At 46.0% G+C, this 16,131-nt stretch overlaps 1 protein-coding gene across 4 annotated transcripts in view; it reads right to left on the reverse strand.

Annotated features, from left to right (window-relative positions):
• The window catches only part of MAGI2 (membrane associated guanylate kinase, WW and PDZ domain containing 2), a 2,816,921-nt gene that overhangs the window by 230,041 nt on the left and 2,570,749 nt on the right, over positions 1-16,131 (reverse strand). For all 4 annotated transcript variants that reach the window (XM_086967329.1, XM_086967327.1, XM_086967326.1 and 1 more), the window contains one exon: positions 8,320-8,411. In XM_086967329.1, coding sequence (XP_086823455.1) covers positions 8,320-8,411 — 92 coding nt within the window. The remainder of the gene's footprint in view (positions 1-8,319; positions 8,412-16,131) is intronic.

A 16,131-nucleotide genomic window follows, 5' to 3' on the forward strand; every position in this document is an offset into this window, starting at 1 on the left:
AGCAGAGAAAGAAAAGCAATGTTCATTCTCATTGCTAAACAGCTGTTTCAGTTATGCTCAGTAACCTGGCCTGCCTTTCACAGCGGCTGCTGTCTCATGCAGCATGCGTTGTGACGTCAGAACACAACCGTAATAACCCATAATAGTTACGTTATGACTTCTTTTCTTTATAATCTGTGACTGGGTTCAACAAAACTGCATTTATAATTGTGATGCTTATAAAGAAACTTGCGACTGGCAAGTATAGAGACATTACAGGATGTCATGTATTCTATTCTTTTAATGTAAAACAGTGGGTATTTTATTCCGTATTATATACGGTTAGACCATCTCCCTTCCCACAAACCACGTAAATCTTTGATGTCTTACTTTTTCATTTTCATTGCAGACAAGAATAATAAAAGCAGACTCTGTAGTGTAAAATTAAGCACGATTTGGAGCGAGGGTAGGCTCACAAGCAATTTGCCGCCACCCTTCTGAGTGGAGCAACATCGTGCTCCCTTTAAAACACCGTCCGGCCGTAGCCTCTATACTGAATGGTTGCTAATTTTCCCAGTATAGGACTACTAGGGCCTCACAACAGGCTGCTCATTATAATTTTTTGAGCCTGTTTTTAATTGTGCACCACGCTACACATAGGTCCTGAAGAAGTGCCAACCGATTCTAAGCGAACACCCTGACACATAACATGTCGACCCCACTTATGAGACTGCCCCTCCACCATTAAAACTTTTGAGTATAGTACTGACCCTGACCTATTTTAAATCACTACCTAAGTGCACACTAGCCACCACGGCCCCATATCCGCAAACACCCAACGGCTTCCTTAAAAGATCTCCGACAAAGAGCCCCGGAAACAGTGAACCTTTCGAGCATTGCAGCGCCGGCCTGACAAGGAGCAAGGCCCAATGATGAAGCATGACACCTTTCGGAGTGTGTGACGGCAACATGACAAAAGCTTTGTCTTTTCCCCTTTTCACCTCAAACCCCCTTTAGGAACTGCACCCTCCGTTTTTGCTTCACGTTCCCCCTGGAGCCACGTGTGCAGGACCTGCTTAAGTAACGGCTCCCGGTCCCACCTCTCTCTCATGTATAAAAAATAGAATAAATTGGATGAGCGAAAAAAAAAACATGTCCAGTGAAAATTAATTGTTTCTTTGTGTGTCAGGCATTTTATTTAGTCCAAACAGTAATGGTTCTTCAGCTTGTTACTTTTTTGTCCGTGAAATGTGTGGTTAGATGGCAAACTCCTTATGCATTGTGGTTTCTCAAGCTCCCTTGTCATTGGAGCTTTTTTGTGGCGAATTACACTTTTGTGCCTAAAAAGTGGAGCAGCACTCAAATATGTTAATTTTTATATTATTTGTGCGTTAGTTATGCATTTTGTTATGTTTTCATTGTGGTTATTGCTGGCTATCGCTAACTGAGTACACAGAATCACAAACGAGAGAAGTTTGCCATCAAGTGTCACTCTGCTGTAGTGCTAAATAAATGTGCACATAACTTGAAATAACTTTACACCCTACTGTAAGGTTAATGGTGATTAGCTGGCAATTTATGCTCCTGGGTGAAATGTCCAACGATTTGGTAACAGGATTGGCATCAAACACAAAGCGTTGTCATGGATGGACTAATGATAATAGAGCAGGCAGATGACACAAATGCTGTCAATTGGATGAAAACATTCCATGTCACTCCTGTTTTTATTTGCAAGACAGAAGCCAGATTTCTGAGGTAAAACAATGCCCTTCTTAAATGCAACATTATACCATATATTTTCATTTTTACACATTATGTCCCACTGGGGTTTATTGAGTGAATCGCATATGCTTTTTATGGTCTGACTTGACAGTGCAGCTGACACCAGACAATTATGCGAGAAGCACCAGGTCCCTTATTTATGAGGCCTTGCGTCAGTTTTGCGCCGCCGGTGCGTCACTTTTTGTGACGCACCAGTGGCGTAAAAAATGCGCCTTGTTGCGCCATATTTAAAAAGTGACGCATCTAGGTAGATGCGTCACTTTTTAACCCCTGCGCCACAATATATCTGCGTCAGGTATAATGTATGCAGAGGGGGCGTTCCCCCGCAAAAAGCCTCGTAATAGTGACGCAGTGAAATCTATGAGATTTCACTGCGTCACTTTTAGGATGCTGTTGCGTCAAAATCTTGCGCCTGCCTCACAGCAGGCGTAAGACTGACGCAAGCCCTTTCACATGGGGCTTTCCCCATGTGAAAGGACGCATTGCTGGAGTTGCGTCACTTTTGTGACACACTCCAGCAATGCGTCACTTTTGCGCTTACAGATACGTCAGAAATACTGACGTATCTGTAAGTCCTTGCGACATACATTAAATATGACGCGTCATTGGTGTCGCAAGGAGTGCGCAGTGAAAAGTGACGCATCGCTGTTTTCACGCAGCGATGCGTCACTTTTCATAAATGAGGCCCCAGGAGCGGAGCTTGGGCTCCACCCACATGTTGGGAGACAACAGTACATGCTTTGATTGGGCAGACGTTGCGTACTTCCACACAAAAGTGCTTGTCCACACAGTTGTGATCATTTTGTTTTTAAATCCAGCTGACTGAGCTTGAAAGTTCAGGGGCATACACATGACCCTGTAATGCTGTAAACATGTCTTGGATAACTAGATACTTCATGGTGTTGGTTTTCTGGGAGCAGCACAGATGAGAGGAGGCTGATGTACATGATTTTTTAGGTTTGACTCATCAATGCAGTCATATTGCAGACCTATTAGCATTACCAATGCTCATTATGACATGCACCCAATCACATTTCAAAAATGGGCAAACAGACAGGAGAGTAGCTATTTCCCACGCCACCACAAGTAAACTCATAAAAAAAGAAGCACTTAGGGCAACATATGCACTCATTGAGAGAACCCGGGATCCATGATAAATGTGTGGTAAGTGGGTCATTACCCACTTAACACCTTTTTCCTGATTTAAAATAGCGGGATATTACCGTTTTACAAGCGTTCACAATACCACTTTGCAGCACAGGAAAAATATGCCTGCAAGCAGCAGCAGATGGCTAATTCTAAGTTCACACCAATACAACTTAAAAAGAAAACCTGAAATACACCACAGTCTCTTCCCCTTTTAAAGGTAAGTTTGTGGTAATAGCATGGTTTACAGTTGTAATTTGGGAAATCGCCACATGTTTTCATAGAATCTCAATAAATGAGCTGTAGTGTCTGCTATTAAGTGAAACACAATGTGTCTAGTTAACATGCACGTATACGTGGCTTACAGGAAACATATCCATTCCTGATCTCTTGGCCAGTCCTTGAGGAACATTATTTATGGCTCATTGTGATTCATTCCTTTGTTCTTCGAGTTTCAGGTGGCTCCAAGTCATTATAACCATATCAAAAGGAGCTTCTTCCCCAGAGGACAAAATGCTTTTCAGGTAGAATGGCAATGGGGTGTATGCCTGCGTGCAAACAAACCAGCAGTTCATAGTTTGTTAGACTTCGTCATCCTCGTTTTTACTGAGTAATGTTCAACCCCAAAAAAATCAACTACATGAATGAATGGTTGACTATTAGTCTTCTAAAGCGCAAACTTTGCCCAAAGTTGTCAAGGCGTCATGGGAGTGCCTCTGGGTAGATAACTGCACGTCATCATTGGTGGGTAGACTTGTGCCAGAGGATGGAACGGGAACTGACGAGTAGGTTAGTATAGGATGCTGGGTCAAAAGACTTATAAAATGTCGCTTTTGTAATTACCACTTTATTTAACCCCTTGGCTGCGGGGCCGATTCCCCCGTGTGCTGGGGGGAGAGGGGGCGCGCACAGCGCCCGGTGCTCAAGACAAGCTCAGCTCGTCATGAGCCACGTTTCTCATGTGCTCATGATGAGCTGAGTTTGTCATGACCACGCCCGTTCCTTAGAAAGCCCAGCACAGGAGGGGAATTAGCCCCGCACCTGAGCGTTCCAACGGTCATGACGAGCTCAGCTCGTCATGAGCACATGAGAAACGTGGCTCATGGGAGGGGTTAAAAGCCACATATGGCATTTGACTTCTCCAGCTCTAATCAATTTTAATATTGTCTGCATTACATTATGAAAGATTTGTAGGTCCTTAACTGCTCTTAGAGTTTGGGTGAATGGAGTGTTAACTCACAATCTTACTACAGAAAAAATTACACTTTCCCATGTATAGTTAAGGCCAACAAAGATACCCTTCATTTAGTGATTTCTTGATCATTGCTCTGCTAAGCAATGTGACTCAAGTGTCTTCAGTTACATGTGGGCCCTCGGTTCCATGACTTGCAGTGTTTCACACTATGGGGGCCATTAGGATGATGGGCGGACTTTGTCCGCCCGTCATCCCACCGGTTATCTGGACCGCCCACCATAAGGGTGGGCATCCCGTGGCCAGCATTAGGATGCGCCCGCCACAGTGGCGGGCGCATCCAGCATTCCAACCATTGTGGCGGGCGGTGCACTCAGCACCGCCCGCCTCAATGGCAAAAAGGCATGCTGTGCACTTCCATGTACAGCATGGCAGGCACCACGCGGTGCATGCCATGCTGTGCATGGAACTGCTGGGGGGGTACCATAGGTACACCCCATGTGCACCCCCCACCCCCGGAGTCCTTGGGGCCCGCAATGGGCCCCCACAAGCAATTCCTGCCTGCCTTTCCGTGGCGGATTTGCCGCCACAGAAAGGCATCTACAACAGCCCATCCTAATATGGCTGGCGGTGTCTGATAGACACCGCCAGCATATAAACCCTTTTCCGCCCCGGCCGCAAGGCGACCGGGGCGGAAAAGTGGCGGAGGGTGTTTCCGTCCTCCGCAGTCCCCCGGCCATAGTAATATGGCGGGGGGGAAATGGGTGGCGGGCGGGCAAGGATGTTGGGCGGATCGCCACCGCCCGCATGGCGGTGACGATCTGCCCGACATTCTAATGGGCCCCCTATGTATTTTTTTTGCAACCGAGTACATGGCCACACAGTGAACACCATTGTCAACTAATCCTTTCAATTTATTGCTTTAGCCTCCACATTTGGAAATGATAGCTCGTTGCCTCATCTGTGCCCAATTAGTACCTTTTCTAATTCGTATATTTCTTTTCGTTTATCTTGGCCACAATCCCTTCTTACACCACTTGAATACGTAAGATATCAATTAAAAGTGTTCCGACCCACATAAGTACTGCTACTCCTGTGTTGAGCTCATGTAATTTTAATGATGCATCAATGCAATGAGCCGGAAGACACTCATATGTTTGTAGCCGAGCCCAAACATGAGATGAAGTGTATGCAGGATGAGTCATTAGCATAGAAATCACTCATTTCCAGCTGTCGCGCGGTAATTGGATGGCATGCCTGTGCGCTCACTCTCGGCACATCGTGGGAGAAGGCATTTGGTTGTGACCATAAAACCTGGCTGCAGATGTTAGGAATGCAAACGCATTTTCCTTGTTGCAGAAAGACCACTTTCTGTCCTAAACCAATGTGCTCAAGAGTCCTGTCTCTCTGCTTTCACCAGATTTCATATCATGGGCTAAAATCTAAAGCGTGCCTGATGTTGAGCTATTTAGTTTTGGTTGGGACAGTGCTGCAGCGCTGGCAGGCGCGTTTTCTGCGGTAGCTGCACTGATAATCAATGCAATAATGTATTTTGGTCCACTTGATCAGTAAAAATGTTGGTTTAATACTGGATCAAAATTGTCCAGCACAAGGGTTCAATTTCATGCACTGACTGTACTTATCAGGGCACAAGTCCTATATAATATAGTGGGGGGACTGACCAACTAAGACAATATGCAAATGAGCTCATGACGTCACGACGTAGCGCTATGAAAGAAATAAAATAGTGCTATTTAAATTTTCTGAGTAAATACTGGGACAGACTAACCCATCTGACAGTCTTACAGTGTCTGCATTTATATACAGGGACAGAACAAAGGCAAACGCATGCCTTTCTTATGTACCTGTGAAGAGAAGCCAAGCTGTGTGCCTTTGTTTCCCTCTGTGGCATTTGCATTTGTGTGATGTTCCAGGCGGCCACCAGTCAGCATATACAAACAAAAGGAGGCCGGATGGCCCCTTTACTTCGGCCCAGCTGGAGGTGAAAAAAGGCTCCCTCCCTTGCTGGTAGGAATGGAAAGCAGGGAACGTGCAGGTGCTGCTGAACGAGTCCCGGTGTCTGAAAATTACACCGGGACAAGTTCAGCATATTTCTGTGGGGCCCAACTTCTTGGCAGGGGGGAAGGCGTCCACCCTGTGAAAAGAGTGGGGGACGCCGTATACCTGCGTGTAGCCATACTCGAGTCCTGGTACTTATATGATCTTGAGCTGCGTATTTGATCTAAGGCTTGTCTCCCTCTGAGATAAAGAAAACAAGGTAATGATTCAAACAAGAAGCATTACCTAATATGAGCCGCACCAGAGGAGGCTGGGTTCTAAAATGTCGGACCAACACACATATTTTAGCACTTTTTTTTCCTGTCATGCAAGCTAACCACTTTGCAGACATACAGCCTGATTCATCATAGACCCGTTTTGCGGGTCTATAATAGCGATTCATAAGGAATCGCTATTACAGACTCGCAAAACGGGATTCATGTAGGAATCGCAAAAAGAATTGCGATTCCTACACATTCCTTATTTGCGATTAGCAAATTGCTAATCGCAAATAAGGAAAAACTCCCCATTCATTCCTATGGGACAAAAGGCCCATAGGAATGAATGGGGAGTATTCCTTATTTGCGATTAGCAATTAGCTAATCGCAAATAAGATAGCGATTTAAAGGGTGCCAGGGGTGTCCAAAGGACACCCTGTAGCACCCCTTAAATGCAAATTGAAACAGGTGTTGTGCACACACATGTCCAAAGGACATGTGTGTGTGCAACATGCAACTTAGAAAAATGCTTTTAAAAGCATTTTTTCTAAGTTTTCGCTATTTACCACAAGGTTTGACCTTGCGGTAAATATCGGGCCGAAATTGCGAATTCGCAATTTTTAAATGGATGATGAATTGCATTTAAGGAATCTCAAATAGAGATTCCTTAAATGTAATTCCTCGCAAAATAGCGAAATCGCTATTACCGATTTTTGCATTTGGGATGATGAATCCCAAATGCAAAAATAGCGCTCGCAAAGGGCCAGATTCTCAGAATCTGGCCCTTTGCGAGACGATTTCGGCTTGATGAATCAGGCTGTTAGTTTGGCTGATGATTTTATACCACAGACACCGTTCCTCTGTTGCACTGTTTATTAGCCAGATGGAGATTGCATTCAACAACTGTGATATCAAGAGTAAACACAGTGCAAAAAAAGTGCCCCACACAACAAACATTGAATGACATGAAAGGGAGGATGATACCTCATATTACATTAAAAAAAAGAAGTTCTGGCACCAACCAGAGCATGTGTTTGACTCATGGGTATGATTGGTTGCATGAAAGTTCGACCTGAACTCTAAAGAAACGAGCATAGCAAGAGTAGAAAAGTCCAGATCGTAGAATTATGTAAGTGTCCAGTTTCTTTAAGGCTTAACTCTGGCAGTTAGTATTTTCCTAAGAGCTCCTGGTTATTTGAGGTATTCTCACACTTTTTCTGTGTCATAAAAAAACTCTTGTCAATTTGCATAATTCAGGATGAGGACCCCATGAGACAACCTTCTCGGTAAGCATCATACTTGCAGATAACATGAACAGATGTTAGGTTAAAGTTCAGAAAACCCTTCCCCATCTCACAGAGCATAACATGTACAAAAAAACACCCCCGTACTTCCTGAAAGTACATACCCTCCTACTTTTGTATATGTATGGTGGTAACGCCCTGCTCAATAGCATCCCAGACTCCGAACTGGAACCCATTAGGGCATCCTAATCACCACAGTACGCCTCAGCCAGGGTCTGGAAAAATGTGATCTCATCGCCCCCATCCAATGTCTATCCTTGCCAGGCCACACCATTTTCAAAACCAACTGCATCATTTGCAAAGCTAACATGACAAGTACTCCCATTTATCTTGCAAATAACCTCACCATCTCTGGCATCTTTCGGCTCACACCCAAGGCAGGACACCATTACATTAAAACACATCTAATACCAAGTGCAAATCAAAGGAAACCTCGCACAAAGGGTCATGTTGTACAACATATTACTCGTCTGACTAACCCCCTTCACCTTTAATGAAAAATTATACTATGACATTTGGGACCAGGCTGATTGTGCTGTTCCCCTGTAGCACTACACAACTGGGTATGTTGCTGGCACTCCATGTGAGGCTGATAAAGCTAATAGTCCAGTAAAAAAAGCCAAAAAAGGAGAGAACTTACCGGCTGCCCGGGCTCATCGCCTCCAAGGATTCGGAATCCGAAGCCTGACTCTTGCCTCCGGAGGTGAACATCAATCTCTTTGTATTCTACACCTGGGGCAAAGAAGATGAACATTCAATATGGCAAATGTGGCAAATGTCACAGTTTTTGTAAACCCCAGTGGCTAGTTCTCTGGGAGTGAATAATGGGAGCATGGCCTTGATGTGCATACGGCTATAAAAACACAACATGATAAGCACATAGAAGCACAAGAAAGGGAGTGATTTTGAGGGTGGTGAACACCCAGAAAAATCTCACAAATTGAACAAGGAATGTGAATGCCCTGCTAAGAAGATGACTTTTAGAGGCCATTACAATGCATGTATGCTCCAAATTATACTGTAACTCGTGCCCCTGAGTATCTCAGTAAACCCCTAATAATTCCAGCAACAACAAAAAGATGTGTTTTGTTTAACAAATGTATGGGGGACGATTTCTGTCAGTGTTTGGTGCTTGATTTTTGATTTTCACACAGATTGAAGACATTTGTTAACAGCTGGTGGTGTCTCTCCAAATAGTGTATTAATCTGTTTTAAAATTCTTGTCATTTAAATTTGAGTTACCTGTTCCCTAGATGTTCAACTACCATACTTATATGGGCTGCAATGCTATTATTGGAATGCAAACCTATCTTAAATGATCATGCCACAAGCACGCCAAAGGTTAGGCCTGGAAGTGGTGTAGACTCGATATCAACTTAGTTGCATGCTAATTGGACCTGTTCCTGATACATTTGTGATCAAGTACAAATCAGTACTGAGACATTCTAATAAGAATGACAGACAGCAGTTACAGTATCAAATTTTATATAAAGAGTTAATAGGCAAAATACAGATACGCCATCAATAAATTTAGCAGCAAAAGCATATATTCAAAAGAATAAGTATTCAGTAAAGTTCTATATAAATCTGGCATAGATGTACCTTCTAAAGGTGGGAAGTGGGGTTCTTCGGGGTATAGACAAGTGCAAGTCCATTTATAGGACTTTGGACAAAGACTTTCATACATTCTACACAAGTACATGGTTGTCAGGGTATTAACCTATGAGGAATAGGCTAGTGGAACCATTATATTACAAAATACATTCAAGGATTCTCCCGCAGTAGTATTACATTGGATCTCGTCTTTCTTGCAGTTTATTCAAGTTTACACGTTGATACATTGTACACAAACAGGCTAAGATGGTTAGAACATCCTTGTTTAACATAAGTAGTGATCCCCTACCTGTGATCTACTATGTACAGAGTAAAGGAAGCAGAAGGCCCACGCCTAAATGAGGGACCATTGACAAGGGAAGGAATCCATTGTGAATGAGCTGTTTTGATAGAAATTGCTTTAGCTTTTCAGAATTAATGAACATGCAATCTGGCAAAGAACATTTTCAGTCAAGCAGCAAGTGCGTATGATGTATTGCATGTCTTTGACCCCAACAGCAGTGACTCACCAATGCAACATCCTGACCATTGCACTCAACGCCATTTCTTTGTCTGGGCATATTAACCATTCGTGCTCCAGAGATAGCACTTAAGGAGTGCCAGAGCCAAGACGAGGGACTAATCCTGGGCAACACAATAGTCATACTCAATGCAAGGCTCATAGTTGATTAAACGGCATTGAGATACTAGGGGTGCACACTCAGTTGGGGTGTGGGTAGTGCGAGGGGCTAACAATATAGGGAGTCAGAAGGCTTCTCGTAAAGCTGTTACTGCAACTCATCATGGATCTCACAGCTGGGAGCAGCAGAATATCACAATATCCCGGATATCTCATAATTAACACAACACACATCCTCTGAGAGCAGAGCTGTACAGTAATAGAAGCCACTCTGAGTGGGATTCAAGTACTGCAGTTTTCAGGGTTATGTTTGTGGGCATTCATTTGACACAAGGGATGACATTAAGCATTTCAATTAAGTTTCTTGACTCTCAACTTCTACGTTTTAATTAAAAGAGTGGTCGGAGCTCTATTATCGCGGGTTTGCAGAGATGCGCGGCTATTGTCTTAATGCTAAAGACACGGTCTTCACTGGAGAAGAAAAAAAAATGGAGGAAGACAGGAAAAGGAATTCAGGCAGGCGTTTTCTTTCATTCTGCCCTCCTCCTCCGATATACACATTGTGAAATTAAATGTTATTGGTACGTGCAAAGGCTATAGCCTCAGATGAATTTTAGTGCCACGATAAACACAGCTACATTCTAGTAAGAGACGGAGATTAATTCAGTTAAGCAGTCCTGAAGTCCTTACTTCGATGTCGAAATGTAATTCTGCATGAGTTTCAAACATTATTGGCAACACCTTTCGGATCATCAGTATTAATGTTTTACATTTTTTGCATAGCCTTTCCAAACTACAAATACTCTCAAAGTAAAAATGCTCCCCATGTGGAGAAAAAAGGAATGCAGAAGAGCTTTGTGAAATTTCAAAAATATCCTAAAACTATGCTCACTGATTTTCCAACAGGCCATACACTTTGAAAATTACAAAAATCAGAAACTATTGTGAGTGAATCAAGTAAAATATCCTAAATCTCTCCTTGGCGCATGTGGGTCATTCACCCAACTGGGCCAATTTCCCACCTGGACAGAACAATCTTGTGGGCCTGATGATATCAGGATCCTCCCTGATGTCTCTCTATAAACCTGCTTCTCATGGGAGACCCACATCCACCAGGGCCGTGAAGGACCTTCCTTTTCTATGGAAGGTCCCCTTCCTGCAGGCCCAGGCAGACTCCTTTCTCTCTCTCAGCAGGCATGTTACTAGGCATTTTAGGGCAGGAGCACAGCTCCAAACTTCAGATGATGTCACCTCACCTCTAGGAGAGTGACCGTCAGGTAGTCACCAGCTGTAGTTGCACAGAAGTCCTTTGAGTGCTCTGTGGAGTGCTACCTTCTTTGGTCATAAAGACCTTAAAAATAAATCACTGTGGGGTGGTTTGTGTCAAAGTCTAGACTCGGTGTGATCCGGGATGTGGACCCATTGTCTCAACTTGTAGAACTGATTTGGGGTGGTTATTCTTTCAAGTGTCCTTTTAAGGTTGTTTTCTAGAAAGAACAATTGTATAGAGTGAGACTTCTCACCACAGGTAGCACTGGAACTGTATCCATCCTGAGCACCCATAACAGAGGCACAAATGAGGTGTGTGGTTTCTGCTTATCGATGTCATCAGCCTGATTGTAGGAATAATCAGTGAAAAGTAAAAGGGCAGTCCTCACTTTGTGACTTCATCATCTTTCACAATAGAATCTGCGGCCCCACCCCTCAAGACTACTATCCAGAAAATGGCAATGCTCAGGAAGACAATTCAGCAGCTTCTTTATAACCAAAAGGGTCACAGAATTTCGATAGGCATCCCTGTCGCCATTTATCACTTCAGTGTCTGGAGCTCCTCCCTCCAGCGACAGGAATGTAAGCAATACACTTCCACTTCCTGGAGCTCAGTCCTTACTCTCGATCTTTTGCTTGGCTAGTCTAGGCAAAGTAGATTCCCCTGGCCTCAACTGCTCTAGCTCACTCACACAATGCATATATTACACTTGCTATACACACAAACACATTTACCATACACTCAAGATTTCAATGTAAAGCTCTGAGCATTCACATAGAAGTGCAACTTTACACAGATGGTCCTATGGACTTACAGCCTGATTCATGAAGTGAAATTGCGCCCGCAATCGCTGCGAAATCGCAAATGCGGGCGCAATTTCCGTTATCGGCATTCAACAACAAAATAGCGAATTCGCAAACACATATTTGCGAAATCGCTAATATATTCGCAGAATCCCAGCCGCTGAGCATTAGCGATTCCGAAAGAGCGACACACCACGGATTCTGCGATAATAATAGCGAAATCGCAAAATAATCGCTATCGGTATTCAAGAAAAATCGCAATTAGCGGAAAACCCAAAATTCGCATTTTGCACCGCGCAAAATAAGGACAACTCAAAGCAGGTGGTAACCATGAAAGCCATGGAAAAAAAACTTTCAAAAAACCGTTGTCCTATCACCAACAGGTACTGGCCTGACCAATCACACATAAGGACCATCAGCAGCAGCAGCATTAGGAGTCCCACAATGCCAGGAATGTACATGGTGGTGAGGCGTCGCAGGCTACAGCGATTAGCACGGAGGAGACGCAGGATCCAGGACAGGATATTCCGCCAGCGGGTCACCTTGCTGGGCCAAACCAGGGAGCAGATATATGCTAAATACAGGCTGAATGGGGAAATGATAATGCAGCTAATACAGGACCTTGACCCCCTGATGCAGCACCCAACAAGCCGTACCAATGCTGTGCCTACACATGTGCAGGTATTGTGTAGCCTGCACCTCCTGGCCTCCGGAAGTTTCCAGGGGGTAGTAGCGGCTGCTGGGGGAATATCCCAGCCCACCATGTCACGCTGCCTCCACACTTTTGTTGACGCCATGCTCACCCAGCTACACCGTCACATCAAATTCCCCGCCAGCCAACAGGAATTGGACGTGACAAAGCTACAATTCTACAATGTAGCCCATTTTCCACATGTGCTCGGATGTATAGACTGTACCCACGTCGCCATCTGCCCACCAGCTGGCATGGAGTATATGTTCCGCAATAGAAAGTGCTACCACTCCCTCAACATCCAGATGGTCTGCAATGCCAAGACATACATAACTGACATCGTCGCACGGTACCCAGGGAGTACCCATGACTCCTTCATTTTCCGGCACAGCGGACTCCACACACGACTGGTCAGGGGAGAGTTTGGGGAAGGACACCTACTTGGTAAGTACACTTTGACTGAAATGTCACATTGCAAAGATGTAACAGCGCAGCACAGGCAATCACCATCTGCTCCTCTCATTCAGGTGACAGTGGCTACGCCCTCCGTGAATACCTCCTGACCCCATACCTCAACCCTGCTACACCCCAGCAACGGCGCTACAATATTGCACACATACGGACAAGGAATTGCATAGAAAGGACATTTGGCCTGCTCAAGAGCAGGTTCCGCATACTGCACAAGACAGGTGGGGCCATGTATTACAGTCCTGAAAAGTGCTGCCGCATAGTGGCTGTCTGCGCAATACTACATAACATTGCAACCAAGCGCCGGATACCTGTTGACATCTCTGGCAGTGAATCTGAGGGGAACAACCGGCCACCTGCACATGCGCGCCATGTACAAGGGGAGAACCCAGCAGAAGGGCACAGACGTCACAGTGAACAGTTTCTAGTACAACCACTTCCATCACCCCACAAATCAACAATGCATGCAAAATGTAATGATGACACAACGCTAATGTGTGTAGGAAAATAAATGTATTTGTTAAATTCACAAAATGAAATATAAGGTTCAGTCCAAATAGCAAAATAAATGTACTTGTTTAAATTCACAAAATGAAATATAAGGTTCTGTCCAAATAGCAAAATAAATGTACTTGTTAAATTCACAAAATGAAATATAAGGTTCTGTCCAAATAGCAAAATAAATGTACTTGTTAAATTCACAAAATGAAATATAAGGTAGTGTCCAAAGTAGTCCAACAAACAGTATTACACCATACTGCTGTGCATGGCAGGCTTGACCTCAGCCTGTGCCATTGGTGAAGTACAGTTCTCTAGGTGTGCCTAGTGCGTGTTCCTCCATAGCGCCTCTGAGGGGCTTCCTCCTCCGGGGCTTCAGGCAATGGGGGGGTCCTGGTGCTGCGGGTGGGTAGTGGGGCCTGTGAGGCAGATTGTGAGCTCTGCCTGGACGCCCCCTCACTCGCATCATCACCCCCCACAACAGATGGAATAGGTGGAGGGTGAAGAGCCACGACGGCGGTGGTGAGGGTCTCCAGCACCCTCGTCATGTCCACACTGCACTGGATGATAGCGTGCTGCTGGGTCAGACTGCGCCGCCCCAAAAGAGATGTCGCATTTGCCGACACATAGCTCGCCCTGCTGTAAGTGCCAAGCTGGGTCAATAGTTGGCGGTGGTGCCGGCGTTGCCCACTGCGCACTCTCAACATGTCACGGGTGTTGGCCTCCACGGCTGCAGCAATGCGGGCCATTCCTTCTCCCACACCGGCCAGGTCGGACCTCATGCCTTCAATGTGGCCAGCGACAGATGCCACGTTGCGGCCAATATTGTGTAGTTGGAGCTGAATAGCTCCCTGCTGCTGAGCCTGGCGCTGGTGTATGCGCAGCATCCGTCTCTCGATGCTGAGCCGCGCCAGTCCATCAGCATTGGCCCGCCTGGTAGCTGCTGTGGAGCGCTGGCGTGACCTGCCACGCCTGCCCTGCTGGCCTGATTGTGAGGCTGGCCGCTGAGTGGACAGTGGCGCAGCCCCGGATGTTGAGGCGACATCTGCTGGGGGTAAGGCCGCCGGTGTTGCAGGTGAGCTAGTCGCAGGGGGTGTGCCTGCTGGTGTGGCAGTAGCAGTTGATGCAGGGGCCACAGGAGTGACTGCCCTGGCTGCAGCTCTGGGAGGAGCAGCAGTGGCAGGAGGCACAATGGGGGCTACCATGCCAGCGGATGTGGGCGCTGCACCAGTTGCAGGGAGGACGCTGCTGGTGGTAGTTGCTGCTGGTGCAGATGCTGCGGCAGGGGCTGGTGCCTGGGTAGGTGTTGTCACCTCCACCTCCGGGATGCCCTCATCAATCTCCAGCCTGTCACTGTCACTGGTATCGCCACCTGTGGGGGTAAGTGGTGGACCATTAGTTGCATGCATCTGGCAGACGTGCAGTTGCTACATGCATGCTGGGTGACATTCCCTGAATGGCAGTGGCTTCGTGTGCATTGGGACCTGACTGGCTGCATTGTGGTACTACAACATTGTGGCCAGACTACATCTCCCACAATGCTTCAGGACATTCTTTGATGTGCAACTATGGCATGCCTATGGGACATTGGGGGAGACTATTTGGTCATGGACATCCATAGGGGGCAGGGTCGCAGTCGCATGCCACTTACCTTGGGTGTCTTGTGTGGGGCAGGATGAGTCCAGTGTAGTGAAACCCACACAGGCCTCCCTCTCCAGGGTGTTCTCAACCTGGTCCTCCATGGCGGTGTTTGGTGGTACCGTTGGTCCTCCTCCTCCTGTGCCCGAGGACTCCCCAAGGCGCGCCGCCACCTTCTCCTAGGCACGGCCTCGGAGGTCGTACCACCGCTTTTTGAGTTCTTCCAGGGACCTGGCCGGCACTCCCACCGAGTTCACTGCTGAGGCTATCCCCTGCCATATGCGCCGCTTCTCCATTTCTGGGACCCTCCGTGAATTAGCGCCAAACAGTTGGTCGTGGTTGGCCACAACCCCCTCGATTAGGTGTTCCAGCTCCTGCTCAGAAAATTTGAGCTTTCTCTTTCTCCCAGACGAGCTGCTGGTCCCAGGTGCAGCTTCCTCAGCCATGGTATGGGTTGTAGATCTCTGGATCTGTTTACTTGCCAAGATGTGCTGCAGCTCTCCAATGTGCTCCCTCTCTCTGTGCCTCAATGTGCAAAATGGTGGTGGGAACCGGCAGCTTCCTGGTTGTGATGTCATCACTGGGCTCGAAATGCGACTTCCCGTTTTCCCGATCTCACGAGTTTGCGATCTCGCAAATAGCGATATCGCTATTTGCGAGATCGCAGTCCAGGCGCGGGTAGGCGGAAATAGCGATTAATCTGCGATTAATCGCAATTTCAATCGGATCGCTATCGGATTTTGCGATCGCGTGCGAATCGCTTTTTTTAATCGCAATTATTCATGAATTCGGATTTGCGATTTCTGAATAGCGAATCGCTATTTTTCGCTATTTCAGAATCGCAAATGCCG

Source organism: Lissotriton vulgaris, chromosome 1_1 (assembly GCF_964263255.1).
Source record: "Lissotriton vulgaris chromosome 1_1, aLisVul1.2, whole genome shotgun sequence".
Lineage (NCBI taxonomy): Eukaryota > Metazoa > Chordata > Amphibia > Caudata > Salamandridae > Lissotriton > Lissotriton vulgaris.